This window comes from Sus scrofa, chromosome 3 (genome assembly GCF_000003025.6).
Source record: "Sus scrofa isolate TJ Tabasco breed Duroc chromosome 3, Sscrofa11.1, whole genome shotgun sequence".
Lineage (NCBI taxonomy): Eukaryota > Metazoa > Chordata > Mammalia > Artiodactyla > Suidae > Sus > Sus scrofa.
This window is the reverse complement of record NC_010445.4, coordinates 24,638,652-24,656,992: the sequence shown is the minus strand read 5'-3', so window position 1 is coordinate 24,656,992 and position 18,341 is coordinate 24,638,652. Positions and strand designations below refer to the sequence as shown.

The 18,341-nt window shown below is 34.2% G+C and overlaps 1 protein-coding gene across 1 annotated transcript in view; it reads left to right on the top strand.

Moving 5' to 3' along the window:
• Window positions 1–18,341, top strand: part of LOC100622606 (ATP-binding cassette sub-family A member 3-like) — a 200,897-nt gene that overhangs the window by 152,720 nt on the left and 29,836 nt on the right. Inside the window, exon 20 of the mRNA XM_021088375.1 lies at window positions 7,168–7,359. Within this exon, the coding sequence (XP_020944034.1) occupies window positions 7,168–7,359 (192 nt within the window). The remainder of the gene's footprint in view (window positions 1–7,167; window positions 7,360–18,341) is intronic.

The window sequence follows — 18,341 nt, the reverse complement described above, 5'->3', positions numbered from 1 at the left end:
TTATTTCTGTATTTGAATATTCTGTATTATTTACTCTTTCTCCTTTTTCCTGCTATTATGATGTGTTGAGTCTTTAAGGTAACTGTCCTAAAATTGAACATATACATTTGATTAATTATTGTCAGCACAATTACTGCTTTTACCACTTCCCTGACAATTCTAAGATATTACAGCATTATCATTTCAACACCTTCATTTGACTTTTTGCATTATTGTGATGACATTTTAATTTTACATATCTATTATTAAAAAGATATTATTATTGTTTTTACATAAAATATTCACTTACATTTATTCACATAGAGTTTTTTTCAATTTTCTTCACTTTTAGCCTGCTATTTTATCTGGGGTCATTTTTCTCTTTCTAAGGAACTTCCTATGACAGCTTCTTTGGAAAGTTTTTATGGCAAAAAAAATTTCCAGATTTTGTTTGAATGGAAATTATTTCATTTTATTTAGTTTTTAAAGAATATTTTGTTTAGTTACCACCCCCAGCAATTTAATAATATCATTCCATTGTCTTATAGCTTGCTTCCATGATTTTTTAAGTCAGTTTCAGTATTTTTACTACTCTTTGGAAAGTAATACATATCTTTTCTCACTGTTTTTAAAAACTATTTCATTCTTACTTTGAGTATTCACCATTCTTACTATATTGTGCCTAGGTTTCTTTACATTTACCCAGCTTGGTATACTCAGAGCTTCCTAAACCTGAAGGTTGGTGGCTATTACCAATTTTATAAATTGCTTGGCTATTCTCTTACTTTCATTTGCCTCATCTTCCTTCTATTATTGTTATATAATTCCATTCACATATGTATTTTTTTCTTTTCACTGTGTCACACGTCTCAAACATGATTTTCTTTTTTTAAGCATTTCTTTGTGTATTGTCTATTGATCTCTTTACAATATATCAATCCTGTCTTCTGCTGTGCCTATTCTGCTGTAAAACCTATCCAACAAGTTCTTATTTCTTATTTATATTCCTCAGATGTAAAATTTCCAGCTATGTTCCCCAAATTTCAACTATCTTGTGAAATTATTCATTTGTAAACCTATGCTCTCCATCTATTTTCTTTAACATATTTGACATAGTTATTTTAACATTCTTATGAGTAACTTTATATCTAGATTATATTCACTGTGTTCTTCTCTATCAGTCAAAAGATAGAAAAGAAAATAGAAAAAAAGGTAAAGAGGTTAGACATGGCATATCATAAAAGAAAATATCAACTTAGAATAGATTTACAAGGAGATCCTGCTGAATAGCATTGAGAACTATGTCTAGATACTCATGTTGCAACAGAAGAAAGGGTGGGGGAAAAACTGTAATTGTAATGTATACATGTAAGGATAACCTGACCCCCTTGCTGTACAGTGGGAAAATTAAAAAAAAAGAAAATATCCATGGTCTATAAACATATAAAATCATTAAATTGCATTAATTATCAGAAAAATAAAAATTAAAAGCATGATAAGTGATGTCAGCACTATAGCATGCTCAGAATTATCTAGTCTTACTCCCCCATGGGAAAAAAGTACAAACTGATTAAAATAACCTAACAGAACTTCCAGGAAATAGTATTAGATATATAGCAATTAGAAGAATGCCCAATCAAGGAAAAGCCACATTCAAATTTTTATGAAATTTTATTGCATTTTACCTAGAACTTGACACAGACCCTTCTTGGTGTAGAACCACCTTGGTCTGGAAGATATGGCAGCCCAATTGCCAGTTATTTCCCTTGATGTGAAGGGAGTAGAGCATACTTTATTTGCAACATCCTGAACTGTATTAAGGATGAAAAAGGAACTGGTATCTGTCTTGCCTAACTTGGGTCTCAGATGGGGAATATCAGTGGTGACCAGTGACTGTGATACCAGGAGCATCACAGGCCTATTAAAGCCTAGAGGGAGGAATTATGGGTTTGAAACATGTAATAGATTATATAAGGCTCCAGGAAGAAGCTGGTTTAAGACACTAGGAAATCAAGTCATTCCAAAGTCCATATGTAGAGGAATTGAGATTGCAATATACAGACCAAGACAATACATATGCTCATAGAGACATGAGAAGACTTTGATATTGATAGACTAAGAACAGTTCCTAGTCTCAGAGAAAACCCAGATAATTGATTATGAACTGCCCTGACACAGAGGCAATGTGCAAAGATTGGAGGAGGTGGATGATTTCTTAAACACTCAGTTTTAACAATAGCAACAATAAAAACAACAAGGCATAAAAATAAAAAGGAACATATGATCTATTTAAAGACACAAAATAAAATAGCAGCAACCATCCCTGAGGAAACAGAAATTGGATCTACTAGACAAAGACTTTAAAACAATTGTCTTAAGTATTCTTGAAGAGCTAAAGGAAAAACATAGGCAAAGAACTAAAGAAACTCAGGAAAATGATATATGAACAAAATGAGAATATCAACAAAGAGGTAAAATTTGTAAAAAATAAACCAAACAGAAATTCTGGAGTTAAAAATATTATAACTGATTATCAAGCTAGAGAAATTCAACAGAAGATTGTGCAGGCAGAATAATCAGCAAGCTTGAATATAGGACAATTGAAATTATCATGTCTGAGGAGCAAAAGAAAAAGATAAACATGGACTAAGAGAATTGTGGAGTACCATCAAGTGGACAAATACACATTATGGGAGTCTTGGGAGAAAAGAGAAAGAAAAGGGAAACATATTTAAAAACTCATCAAATTTGATAAAGGACATTAATCTAAAAATTCAACAAACTCCATGTTAGAAATAACCAAAAAGACACATACTGAGAAACATGATAGTTAAATTGTTGAAAGTCAAAGACAAGAAGAGGATATTGCAAGTGAAAAGTGACTCCTTGAGCACAAGGAATCCTCAACAATATTAATCAGTAATATTATTAATCAAACTCTTAATAGAAATCTTAGAGGCCAGAAAATAGTGGGATAATATATTTAAAATATTGAGAGAAATATATCACTGGAGTATATTATATCCATCAAAACTGTTCTTCAAAAATGACAAAATCAAGACATTTTCAGATAAATGAAAAAATGGATAACTCAAAGCCATATGATGACATAAAGATCTCCTGTAGGGAGTTCCTATCATGGCTCAGCAGTAATGAACCCGACTAGGATCCCTGAGGATGCAAGTTCAATCCCCAGACCCACTCAGTGGGTTAAGGATCTGGTGTTGCCATGAGCTGTGTTGTAGGTTCAAGATGTGGCTTGGATCCTGTGTTGCTATGGCTGTGGTGTAGGCTGGTGGCTACAACTCCATTGGACCCCTAGACTGGGAACTTCCATATGCTGAGGGTGCAGCCCTAAAAAGCAAAACAAAAACAAAAAAAAACTCCACTAAAGGTAAATACACAAGGAAATATAAAAGCCAGTTGTCTTAGCTCTGATTACTATTAAAAAATACCATAGACTTGGTGGCTTAAATGAAAGAAGTTAATTTCCTCATAGTTTTGAAGGCTGGGAACTCCAAGTTCAAGGTACTAGTCAATTTGGTTTCCCAGTGAGGGTTCTTTATGGCTTGAAAATGGTCGCCTTCTCTATGTTTCTGTACGGGGGAGAGAGGGAAAGGAGGAGGCGAGAGATGCATACACACACACACACACACACACACACACACACACACACACACAACTCATCTTTCTTCTTCTAATGACATTATCCCATCATAGGAGCTCAACCCCCATGACCTCATATAAGTCTAATTGCATCACAAAGGTCACACCTTCAAATACCATCACATTGGGAGGTAGAGCTTCAGGATATGAATGGAGGAAGGATGCAACATTCAGTGCATAACACTGAATGAAATTTTTGTTTGAAACTCCACTTTTCTACAGCTTTTAAAAGACAAATGTATAAAAATAATCCAAATCTATGCTAGTGGGTAAAAAAATGTATAAAATTAATTTGTGACATAAATAATATAAAGAGGTGGAAGGAACAGTATAGTAGTACTGTCTTTGTATGTTATTAAAGTTAGGTTGATATCAATTCAAATTGGTTATTTTACTTTTAGGATGTTATATGTAACTCATGATACCAAAGAGGAAATACCTTCAGAATGCAAAAAAAAAAAAAAAAGAAGAAAAAACAAAGGATTCAAAACATGTCACTCACTACAAGCAAACTGAAAACAAAAGAAGGCAGTAATAGATAAATTGGGGACAAAAAATGAGTTACTTAAAAAGAAAATGGCAAAAGTAAATCCTTATCAGTAATTACTTTAAATGTAAATGAATTAAACTCTCCAATCAAAAGGCATATATTGAAACAAAGATTAATATAAATGATTTAACTATATGCTGTCTACAGGAGATTCAGATCGAAAGAAATAGATAAGTTGAAAGTGAAAGGATGGAAAAAAGACATTCCATGCAAATTATAACCAAAAGGGAGCTGAGGTAGCTACCTCGAAACTTTATGTTCAAAAATGTTATAATATCATATTCTTTTTACTAAAAGGATATCTAGCAATGAAAAGAAAAAATCATTAATTAGCCAAAACAGTTTTGAAAAAGAACAAACCTGTAATACATTTCCTAATTTCAGAACTTACTACAAAGATACAGTAATCAAAAAAATGTGGTATTAGCATAAAGACATACATAGAAACTGATGGGATAGAATAAAAAGTCCAGAAATAAATTATTTCATATATGGTCAAATGATTTTTTTTATAAGCACCAAGACTATTCAGTCGGTACAGATGATGGGAAAACTGGATATCCACATAATATATTAAAAAATGAAGTTGGACACATATACAAAAATATACAAAAATTAAGTCAAAATGGATCAAAGTTCTAAATGTAAGAACTAATACTGTAAGGCTCTTAAAAGAAAACAAAGAGAAAAATCTTCATGACATTGAATTTGGCAATGGTTTCTTGGAAGTGACGTCAAAGGCAAAAGCAGAGGAAAGAAAAATATAAATTGGACTTGATGAAAATTGAGAAAATATATAAATCAAAAGGCATTGTCAACAGGTAAAAAGGCAATTCACGACATGGGAAAAATAATTAAAATTTTATACCAGATAAAGAATTAATATCCAAAATATATAAGGAACTCTTAAAATTTAGCTATAACATCAAATTCAGGTAAAAAATGTACAAAGCTCGAGTAGATATTTCTTCAAAAAAGGCAAATAAGTGCTTGTAAAGATGCTTGACATTGGTAATCATTTGGGAAATGCAAATCAAATGTATAATTCAGATAGCTACTATCAAAAAGAGAAAATGACAAGTGTTGGGAAGGATGTGGAGAAACTGGAGCCCTTTTCATTGATTTTGTGTATCTAAGATGGTGGAACTGATATGGAAAAGAGTATGGCACTTCCTCAAAAAGTTAAACATAGAATTACCATATGATTTAGAATTTCCATTAATAGTGGAATTCCAAAAGCACTGAAAGCAAGGAGTTGAACAAATATTTGTACATCAGGGTTTATAGCAACATTATTCACAATAGCCAACTAGTAGAACCAACCCATTTTTTAAATTTCCCCAGTACAATATTTTTTTTTCTACTGTACAACATGGTGACCCAGTTACAAATACATGTAGACATTCTTTTTTTCTCACATTATCATGCTCCATCATAAGTGACTAGACATAGTTTCCAGTGCTATGATCTCATTGCTAATCCATTCCAAAGGCAATAGTCTATCTATTAACCCAAGCTCCCAATCTTTCCCACTCCCTCCCCCTCCCCCTTGGCAACCACAGATCTATTCTCCAAGTCCATGATTTTCTTTTCTGTGGAAAGGTTCATTTGTGCTGTAGATTAGATTCCAGATACAAGCGATATCATGTAAGAACAATATAATGCCATTTGTAGCAATATGGATGGGACTAGAGACTCTCATACTGAGTGAAGTAAGTCAGAAAGAGAAAGACAAATACCCAATGTTCTTTGATGGATAAATAAATAATTAAATGTGGTATATACATACAGCGGAATATTATTCAATCTTAGAAAGTAAAGAAATTATCACATATGCTACAACATAGTAAGTGATTGAATTCATTTCATTTCTCTTGAGACTGAAAAGTCTGCTGTGACAGAAAAAAATAGTGATCTCTGTTATACCCAAATATTTTCAAATATATTCACCTTTTGCTGCTTTTTCTACCATTGAGAATTTGTTATTAATCATATAGTGGCTATCCTCAGCTTCACCCTACTGTCTGATTCTCAAGGATTCTTCCACATAATCATTTAATAGTTCAAAATAGTTTCTCCAAATAGAATTTGGAGAAACCACAATTAATAGCTTACAAGATACAGACCTTATGCCTTAATGATTCTGTAGGTTCTCTGTTTCCTTACTTAGATCCACTATCATTTGGGCTTACTTAGATCCACTATCTCTGTTTCCTTACTTAGATCCACTATCATTTAGGCTTCCCTGTGTGGTTTTCAGCTAAGTGGCTGAGACAGGGAGAGGAGGCATAGGAAAACAGAGTAGAGCCAAGGACCAAGTATAAAAATAGTAGGTTCCCTAATATTACAGCTTACAGTTGCCCGAATGATAATGTTCAGAAAAAAAATTTCTTACTAGATGATATAATTCCTAGAAATACTGAGGATGGGAGAAGAGGAAGAAAATATACTTTGATCTTGTTCAAGGAGAACAAAATGAAATCATTACAAGTAGATAAAAACGGAGTTCCCGTCGTGGCTCATTGGTTGACCAATCTGACTAGAACCATGAGGTTGTGGGTTTGATCCCTGGCCTCACTCAGTGGATTAAGGATCCGGCATTGCTGTAAACTGTGGTGTGGGTCGCAGATGTGGCTCAGATCCTGCGTGACTGTGGCTCTGGCATAGGCCAGCAACTACAGCTCTGATTAGACCCCTAGCCTGGGAACCTCCATATGCTGTGGGTGCAGCCCTAGAAAAGACAAAAAAAAAAAATGTAGGTAAAAACAAGTAGAAAGGCAAGTAAGGGGATTCTGCTCACTGATAAAAGTGGAAATCCCTCACAGTCATGCTCACAGATAAAATTATATGACTCATAAACAGCTTTGTGTTCTAACAAAGGAAGATTTTTCCTTCCCTGAGTTTTTAGACTTACATTCTTGGATATTTTACAGCTTTCTTCACTTTGGCGTTACTTCTGTATTCTGTTTCAGGTGGTGTTTCTGTACTCTGGATCGGAAGTACTGGTCACGGATTACCACTTTCTGGACACATTGTTCATCCTCATGCTGTTTGGCTGGTCTGTCATTCCCTTCATGTACCTGATAAGTTTCCTGTTTTCTAGTCATACCAGTGCCTACATCAAGCTCGTCATATTTAACTACTGTGCAGGGGTTTTTGGTATAGTAGCAGATTTCCTAATAACTGGACTACTACAGGGTAAGGAGTGGACAAAATTTCACCATTTCTGGGGGAATAAATGAAGATGAATTGGCGTGAAGATAAGAACATTACATGAGTTCCCTTTGTGGCTCAGCAGGCAAAGAACCCAACTAGTATCCATGAAGATGTGGGTTCAATCCCTGGCCTAGTTCAGTGAGTTAAGGATCCAGCATTGCTGCAAACTGCAGCATAGGTCACAGATGTGGCTCGGATCCTGCATTGTTGTGGCTGTGGTGTAAACTGGTAGCTGCAGCTCCAATTCAACCCCTAGCCTGGGAACTTGATTAAAAATAAATATAAGAACATTACAAAGTTGGAGTTCCCATCGTGGCACAGTGGAAACGAATCCAACTAGGAACCATGAGATTGCGGGTTCAATCCCTGGTCTTGCTTCAATGGGTTAAGGATCCAGACATGGCTCAGATCTAGCTTTGCTGTGGCTCTGGCATAGGCCAGCAGCTGTAGCTCTGATTAGACCCCTAGCCTGGGAACCTCCATATGCCATAGGTGTGGCCCTAAAAGGACAAAAGACAAAAAAAAAAAAAAAGAACATTACAAAATTTTTTGGTTCTGGGTTTCTGGGGAAAAATTATGCTAGCGGTAAGTATGATTAATATTATAGATATCACATTGTATAAAATCTAATATAAATTATGACACTGAAATTTCTTCTAACCCAATCCCCTTCAAGACTTTTTGCCCAGAATTTGCAGAATATATGTATATATATATATATTTTCCTCCTTTGAATTTGAGATTTAAGAGAGATTGGATTTACAAAGATCACAATAGGAGTTTCTTAGGAGACAGACTGCTACCACTGCTTTATTAAATCACTCTAGAAACATTAATATAATCTGTTTTAAGTACTCTAGCTATCCCTGGGCCTGCAGAGACTGAGAGATATAGGCTTCCAATACATTTATTGAACTTAGGTCTTGCCCGCCAGTGAAAAAATTCCCTGAATTAGCTGAAGACCTATTATAATACTCCTTGCATATTTATTCAGGAGAGAATGTGAAGCCATATGAGAAATAATTGATCTCTGAATAGCAGACTAAGAAACATGTAGGACATGTTGTTCATTCTCTGAATTAATGAATTAATCACATTGCTTTTAATTAGTCTCTGTTTTAATTTTCTATTGCTACTGTAAAAAATTACCACAAACTTGATAAAGTACACAGATCTATTACCTTACAGCTTTGTAGGTCAGACACCTGACATGAATCTCACTGGGCCAAAATTAAGCTACCTGAAAGTCTGCATCCACTTCTGGATATCTTAGGAGGGAATTCACTCCCTTGCTTATTTGAGTTGGCAGAAATTCAGTTCCTTGAAATTATTGACCTGATATCAGATTTTTTTCTAAAATGGTATTTTTCTTTCTTATACCTTCTTGTGAGACTTTTTCTTTTCAAAGAAATTTCTATCCTTTTCAAAGAAATTTTGCATTTCATCCAAGTCTTCAAAACTATTGGCATACAGTTGTTCATAACATTTCTTTATGCTCTTTTAAGGTCTGTTTATAAATATTGATATCTGCTCCTTATATTCCTTCACACTCCCCTAACCGATCTGTCAGATCAATATTTACCATTTTCTGAAGAGCTGCTTTTTGGTTTTGTTCATTATTGCCTATTTTTTGTGTCCTGTTTTATGGATTTCTGTTTTTATATTTATTTTTTCGAACTTCTATTTACCTGGGATTAAGTTTGCTATGCTTATTCTATTTTTTTCAAGTTCAAATGTTACATGATTTTAAACCTTTTTTCTTTGGACTATAGAAGCATTTAAAGCTATAAAGTTCCTTTTAAATGTTCTTTTAGTTGCATCCCACAAATTCAGGTATGATGTGTTTTCGCTATCATTGTGTTAGAAATATTTTCTAATTTCTTTTGCAATTTCTTTGACTCCTGCATTGTTTACCAAATGTTTCATGTCTGTCTAGACTCCTGTGATTATTTATATTTATGTTTTACCAAAAGTTAATCTAAGTTTATATTTAGGCCTACCTTGGCTAAGCCTCTCCTGGTTCTTACATCCTGGGCATGATTATCCTACAGGACATCTTAACTGCTTAATCACCACTGGTCTGAAGTAAGAAAATGTTCCTGTCCCATTCAAAGCAGTGCTAGGTTCTAAAACCTCCTAAAATATTAAATTTTGATTAGAATGTTCTCATGGAATATCTAAGAACTCTTAATCAGCATGCCTACATAGCATATGTTACACCAAATAAGTATGAAATAAATACTAAATCTGACCTCTTCTAGGGATTAAGTATTCCCCACGAAGTAATTTTAGGATGGTTGGTTTGGGAAGATTTCTACTCACTTTCATTGTAAGAATAATAGTATTTGGGAAAGTTATTAGATGCAATAACTGCTGAAGCCTTCAATGATTAAAAAAGAAAAATCAACCAAAACAGAATACCATAGAGAATGAGAACCTGATTTCCAGAGTTAGCACGTTATAATATTCAAATATCCAGTTTCCAAAAAAGTTCACAAGGTATACAAATAAACAGAAAAAAATGACCCACTAAAAGAAACAAAGTCAACAGAAACTCTCTCTGAGAAAGCCTAGAAAAAGACTTTAAAATTTCTGTCTTAAATATACTTGAATAACTAAGGGAAATAATTTAAAAAAGACGTAAAAGTAACCATAAGAATAATGTCCCATAAAATGGAGATTAACAATAAAAAGTCCAAAGTTTTTTTTAAAAAAAAAAGACTGAACAGAAATTAAAAGTAGGAAATGAAAAATTCACTGGAGGTGTTACGGAAAGATTTAAGCAGGCAAAATACAGATTCAGTGAACTAGGAGACAGGACAATTGAAAGTTTTGAATCTTAAATTCAGACAGAAAAATAGTGAAGAAAAGTGAACAAAGCCTAAGGGACTTTGGGACACAATCAAGAAGACTGGTATATACATAATAGGAGTCCCAGAAGGAGAAAAGAGAGAAACAGAGGGAGAAAGAATATTTCAAGAAATAGTAGTCAAAGACTTCCAAAATTTGATGAAATGTGTGAATCTACAAATCCAGGAAGCTTGGCAAACCACAAATAGGATAAATTCAGAGATCCTTATGAAGACACGTGGAAATCAAACTCTAGAAAGACAAAAGGGAGGATCTTGCAACCATCAAGAGAGAATCAACTCATCAAACACAAAGAGTTATCAATATGGTTCATAGTGGATTCCACATTAAAAGTCTTAGAGACAAGAAAACAGAATTTTTTTGTCTGACAATCAAGAATTACATTTTATTTAAAAATTTTTATTATGACTGATTTATAATGTTCTGTCAATTTCTGCTATACAGCAAACCGACCCAGTCATACTTATATATACATTCTTTTTCTCACATTATCCTCCATCATGTTCCATCACAGTGATTAGATATAGAGTTCCCTGTGTTATACATCAGGATTGCATTGCCCATCCACTCCAAAAACAAGAGTTTTCATCTACTGACCCCAGACTCCCAATTCATCCCACTCCTTCCCCCTCCCCCCTAGCAAACACAAAAGGTCCATGATCTTTTCTGTTTTGTAGATAGACCATTTGTGCCACATTTTAGACTCTACATATAAGTAATATCACATGGTGTCTGTCTTTCTCTTTCTGGCTTAATTCACTCAGTATGAGAGTTTCTAGTTCCATCCATTTTGCTGCAAATGGCATTATATTGTCTTTTTTGTGGCTGAGTAGTATTCCATTGTATATATGTACCATATCTTCCTAATACATTCATCTATCAATGGGCATTTATGTTGTTTCCATGTCTTGGCTATTGTGAATAGTGCTGTGATGAACATAGGAGTGCATGTATCTTTTTCAATGAAATTTTTGTCTGGATATATGCAAGGAGTGAAATTGCTGGGTAATATGGTAGTTCTATATTTAGTTTTTTGAGATAGTTCCATCCTATTTTCCGTAGTGATTGTACCAAGTTATATTCTCACCAATGGTATAGGAGCATTCCCTTTTCTCCACACCCTCTCCAGGATTTATTTGTTGACTTGTAATAATGGCCACTCTAACTGGTGTGAGGTGTACTTCATTGTACTTTTGATTCACATTTCTCTAATAATTAGTGATGAGCATTTCTTCATGTGCCTGTTGGCCATCTGTATGTCTTCTTTGGTGAAATGTCTATTTAGGTCTTCTGCCCATTTTTCATTTGGGTTGCTGGTTTTTTGTTGTTGAGTTGTATGAGTTTTTTGTATATTAGGGATATTAAACCTTTGTCAGTTGAGTCATTTGAAAAAATTTTCTCCCATTCTGTGGGGTGTCTTTTCATTTTTTTCCACTGTACAGCATGGGGACCCAATTACACATACATTTATACATAATTTTTTTCTCCCATTTTAGTGCTGTGATGTAAGTATCTAGACATAGTTCTCAGAGCTAATCAGCAGGATCTCATTGTAAATCCATTCCAAGAGCAATAGTTTGCATTCATTAACCCAAGCCCCCAATCCCTCCAACCCTGAGATTTAACCTTCAGACAAGATACCATCAAACTCCTGGAAGAGATCATAGGTAAAACATTCTCTGATATCAGCCTTATGAATATTTTCTCATGTCAGTCTCCCAAATCAACAGAAATAAAAGCAAAAATAAACCAGTGGGACCTAACCAAACTGACAAGCTTTAGCATAGCAAAAGAAACCAAAAAGAAAACAAAAAGACAATTTACAGAATGGGAGAAAATATTTTCAAATGATGCAACTGACAAGGGCTTAATCTCTAGAATATACAAGAAACTTATACAAATCAACAGCAAAAAATCCAACAACCCAATGGGAAAAATGTCTTTTCATTTTTTAATGGTTTCTCTGATGTGCAGAAGGTTTTGAGTTTAATTAGGTCCCACTTGTTTATTTGTGTCTTTATTGTCTTTATTCAAGGAGGTGAGTCAAACAAGATGTTGCTGTGATTTATATCAAAGAGTGTTCTGCCTTTGTTTTCCTCTAGGAGTTTAATAGTGTCTGGCCTTATATTTGGGTACATTTTGAGTTTATTTTTGTGTATGGTGTTAGACAATGTTCTAATTTCATTCTCTTAAATGCAGTTGTCCAGTTTTCCCAGCACCATTTATTGAAGAGACTGTTTTCCTCCACTGTATGTTCTTGCCTCCTTTGTCATAGGTTAATTGACCCTAGGTGTTGGGGTTTATTTCTGGGCTTTCCATCTTGTTCCATTGATCTATATTTCTGTTTTTTGTGCCAGCACCATACTGTTTTGATGACAGTAGTTTTGTAATAGAGTCTGAAGTCAGGGAGCCTGGTTCCTTCAGTTCCATTTTTTCTTTTCAATATTTCTTTGTCTATTTGAGGTCTTTTGTTCTTCCATACAAACTTTAAAATATTTTGTTCTAATTCTGTAAAGAATGCCATTGGTAATTTAATAAGGAATGCATTGAATCTGTAGATTGCCTTAGGTAGTATTATATTTTGATTATATAGATGTTTCCAATCCAAGAGCATGGTATATTTTCCCAGATATTTATGTCTTCTTTGATTTCTTTCATCAGTGTCTTATAGTTTTCAGAGTACAGAACTTCTGTTTCTTTAGGTAGGTTTATTCCTAGGTATTTTATTCTTTTTGATGCAATGGTAAATGGGATTGTTTCCTTAATTTCTCTTTCTGATCTTTCATTGTTAGTATATAGAAATGCAATTTATTTCTGTGTATTAATTTTGTATCCTGAGACTTTACCAAATTCATCGATGAGCCCTAGGTTTCCTGGTAGTGTCTTTAGGATTTTCTAGGTATAGAATCATGTCATCTGCAAACAGCGATATTTTAATTCTTCTTTTTCAATCTAGATTCCTTTTATTTCTTTTTCTTCTCTTATTTGTATGACTAGGACTTTCAAGACTATGTTGAAGAACATTGCTGAAAGAGGACATCCTTGTCTTATTCCTGATCTTTCAGTTTTTCACCACTGAGAATGATCTTAGCTGTGGGCTTTTCATATATGGTTTTTATTATGTTGAGGGAGGTTACCTCCATGGTGGCCTGGGCCACTTCTTCGAACATTCTCATTTTCAGTACTCTGCCCTCCCACTCTTCTAGGCCATCTCACACAGCCAACAACCATCTTATTTCTGGGCTTGTTCTCTAAACTCCATGCTTCAGTACTCAACCTCTGCCTGTATCTGTTGACTTGTGTCTCAGACTTGATGGCACAAGGGGTTGCACGGACCCCCTGTATATGTCTCATTCTGTCCTTCTTGCCACAGACCAGCTGTTAAGAATTCCTCTGAGCATCCAAATCTCCTTTCCTGACCCAGCTTGAGCCCCCACTGGTGAGGGGACACCCCCAGGTGTGACAATTCTTTTCTCTTACAGCTCCCTCCATGGGTTGCAGAAACCAACCCTCTTCCACCTTTAAAAAAAAATCTTAAGTCCTACCTATTTATGTGGAGATCCTCTCTCCTTATGGTTATAAAAATGGACAGGTTGGGGGGGTGGAAGGATAGACAGGGGTTTGGAACTGGCGTATGCACACTGAGGTATATGGAATGATTGATGAGTAGGGACATATGATGTCAAATATTATCCCAATATCCTGTGATAATCTTATGTGGGAAAAGAATCTGAAAGAGAATGAATATGTATATAGGTATGACTTTGTTGTACATCAGAAATTATCACAACCCTGTAAATCAACTGTACTTCAATAAAAAATTAAAAATACCCCCAAATATTATTAATTAAAACCCTTTCTATAAAGTAAGCATTAGGCTCATATTGAAGTTTTATGAAATAAGTAAAAATTAGAATTCTAATTTAATAAAACCCTTCTAGAGAGCAAGGGGGAAACAGCTTCTCTGCTCATTATGTGAAGTTATCATAACTTTGACATCATAAATAGAAAAGAATAAAAGAAACATTACAAGATGAAATCACTCATAAATATAGATGTAAAATTCTGAGCAGAATACTGCAAACTGAATTCAGCCAAGTACAGAAAAGATAACTCATTATGACCAAACTAGATTTTTCCCAGTAATGCAGGTTAGATTTAATGGATCTATGATAGACTTGGAAAGTCTTTTAATGTAATTCACAATATTAATAAATCAATAGTAGAAAATCATATATGTAAACATATTACTTTGAGTTTTGGAAACTTTAAAATATGATTCATTATAACTAGGTAAAAATTTCAATAAATTCATATTTGCAAAAAGTATACAAAGATATCATATTCTCTGATAAATCATTTAAAATATTCCCTTCAGATTCAACATGATATCTAGGGTCCTGATCAGTACAGTAATAGATAAAAGTAAAGAATATGAGAATAGAAAGGAAGAAATTAAACTAGCATTATTCAGAGATGACATGAAAATTAGGATATTATCAGAGACATGGGAAATATATAAGGAGGCAAACCAAAACTGCAGATAGCAATTCTGCTTTTCTCTAGATCTTATAGTGTTCAGCCATTATGCACAGATGCTTACACTGATTGTTTCTGATTTGTATCTAGTCTGGTTTGTTGACATTCTACACTTATTGATTAGTACACATGCTGAATTGGAAGATAAATATTTTGTAACATACATTACAACATGTTTTTCTCAACTTTTATCTTTCTCCCCACCCTACCCTTATGGTATCCTTCAATAATTTTTCAGGTAAGTAATCATATTTCTCCTTTATCTAGGAAGATTTTCTTCTACTCTTTAGAGGTGAGAAGATACATATGTATTCCACAGAAAGACTAAATACTTACAACATTAGCCATTTTCCTTATTAAAATATTTACAATATATTACAATATTCACCATATTATGTTAGTTTCAGGTGAACAGCATAGTGACTCAATATTTTTGCAGATTAAATGCCATTACAAGTTATTACAAGATAATGCGTGTAATTTCATGTGCTATATGTTATATTCCTGTTGCTTATCTGTTTTATATACAGTAGTTTGATATTTGTTAATCCTATACACCATTCTTGTCCCTCCCAGTTTCCTTTTGTCCTTTTGTAACTACAAGTTTGTTTTCTGTATCTGTTTCTGTTGTCCATATAAATTCATTTGTATTATTATTTAGATTCAACATAAAAGAGATATGTACTATTTATCTTTTTCTGTCTGACATTTCACTAAGCATATTATTCTCAAGATCCTTTCATGTTGCTGCAAATTGTAAAATTGCATTCCTTTTATGGCAGTACACACACACACACTCACACATACACACAGTGGGCATTTGGGTTGCTTCATATGTTGACTATTATAATTAGTTCAGTTTGAAATGTTGTGGTGCATGTATCCATTTGAATTAGTGTTTCCAACTTTTCTGGGTATATACCCAGGAGTGGAATTGTTGGATGATGTAGTAGTTCTATTTGTAGTTTCCTGAGAATATTCATACCATTTTCCACAGTGGCTGCACCAATTTACATTCCCACCAACAGTGTACAAATGTTACCTTCCTCCATATTCTTTTTTTTTTTTTTTTTGCCTTTTTATCTATTCTAGAGCTGCTCCCCATGGTATATGGAGGTTCCCAGGCTGGGGTCGAATCAGAGCTGTAGCCGCCAGCCTACACCAGAGCCACAGCAACGTGGGATCCGAGCTGCATCTGCAACCTACACTACAGCTCACAGCAACACTAGATCCTTAACCCACTGAGCAAGACCAGGGATCAAACCTGCAACCCCATGGTTCCTAGTCGGATTTGTTAACCACTGCGCCACAACGGGAACTCCCACCTTTCTCCATATTCTAACCAGCAATTGTTATTTGTAGAATTTTCTTTTTACAGCCACACCCACAGCATATGGAAGTTCCTGGGCCAGGGACTGAATCCAAGCCATAACTTCAACCTACAGCACAGCTGCAGTGATACTGGATCCTTTAACACACTGTGTCAGGCCAGAGGGTAAACCCACACTTCCACAGCAACTCAAGCTGCTCCAGTCCAATTCTTAACCCACTGCACCACAGTGGGAACTCCTAGAATTTGTGATGATAGGCATTCTGACAGGTATGACTTGATACCTCATTGTTATTTTGGTTTGAATGTATCTAATAATTAGTGATGTTGAGCATCTTTTTATGTGCCTGTTACCATCTGAATGTCTTCTTTAAAAAAATGTTTATTCAGGCCTTCTGTCTGTTTTTTTGATTGAGTTGTTTTTTTTGACATTGAGTTGAGGGTGCTATTTGTATATGTTGGATTTTAACCAATCCCTTGTCAGTTGCATAATTTTCAAATATTTTGTTCCATCCCATAGGTATTCTTTTCATTTTGTTGAAGGTTTCCTTTTTAAGTTTCACTAGATTCCATTTGTTTATTTTTGCTTTTATTTCTTTTGCCTTAGGAGATTGATCCAAAAAAATATTGATGCTATTTATGTCAGGGTGTTCTGCCTATGTTTTCTTCAAAGAGTTTTATGGTTTTAGGTCTGACATTTAGGTTTATTTTTGTATTCTGTGTGAGGGAATGTTCTAATCTTATTGTTTAATATGTGGTGACCAGTTTTCTCAGCACTACTTGTTGATGAGACTTTTTTCCATTGTACATTCTAACCTTTTTTGTCATAGACTACTGGGTGCATGGACTTATTTATGAGCTCCCTAGTCTGTTCAATTTTTCTATGTGTCTACTTTTGTGACAATACCATGCTGTTTTGATTACTGTAGCTTTGTAGTATACTCTGAAGACTAAAATGGTTATATCCCCAGGTTTGTTCTTTTATCTCAAAATTGCTTTGGCAATTCAAGCTCTTTTTTGATTCTATATTAAATTTTTTATTTTCATTTTTAAAATTATATTTCACATAGTTTTTTTTATTAAGGTATAATTTATGTACAGTCTTGTGCCAATTTCTGCTATACAGCAAAGTGCCCCAGTCATACATATATATAAATTCCCTTTCCTATATTATCTTCCATCATGGTCTTTCCCAAAAGACTGGATATAGTTCCCAGTTATAAAGTAGAACCTTTTTGTTTATCCATTCTAAATGTAATAGTTTGGATATACTAACCACAAACTTCCAGTTTATCCCACTTCCTCCCCCTTCTCCTTCTGCAACCACAAGTCTGTTCTCTATGTCTGTGACTAGGTTTCTGTTATGTAAATATGTTCATTTTTGCCAAAATTTAGTTCCCATATATGTGATATCATATGGTATTTGTCTTTCTCTTTCTGACTTACTTCACTTAATGTGATAATCTCTAGTTGTATACATGTTGCTGCAAATGGCATTATTTCTTTCTTTTTAATGGCTGAGTAGTATTCTGTGGTATATATGTACTAAATATTCTGAATGCATTCATCTATCAATGGGAATTTAGGTTGCTTCCATATACGTTGCATTCATGTCTTAACTATCATGAATAGTCTTGCTATGAACATAGGGATACATGTATCTTTTTGAATGATAGTTGTGTCCAGATATATGCCCGGGGGTGGGATTGCTAGATCATATGGTAATTCTATATTTAGTTTTCTGAGGAACCTCCATACTGTTGTCCATATTGGTTGTACCAATTTACATTCCCACCAAATTGTATGATGGTTCCCTTTTCTCCACACCCTCACCAGAATTTATTTGTAGACTTATTTATGATGACTCTTACAACTGGTGTGAGGTGGTAACTCATTGTAGATTTGATTTGACTTTCTCTAATAGTGATGTTTTCTGTGCATTTTTACATGTGCTTACTGGCCATCTGTAGGTCCTTTTTGAGAAATATATATTTAGTTCTGTCCATTTTTCAGTTTAGGTTTTTTGTTAATTAGTTGTATGAGTTTTCTGTATATTTTAAAGATTACACCCTTGCTACTTGCCTACTTTGCAACTATTTTCTCTCATTCCAGTGGATGTCTTTTTATTTTTTGATGGTTTCCGTTGCTGTGCAAAATCTTGTAAGTTTGATTAGGTCCCATTTGTTTATT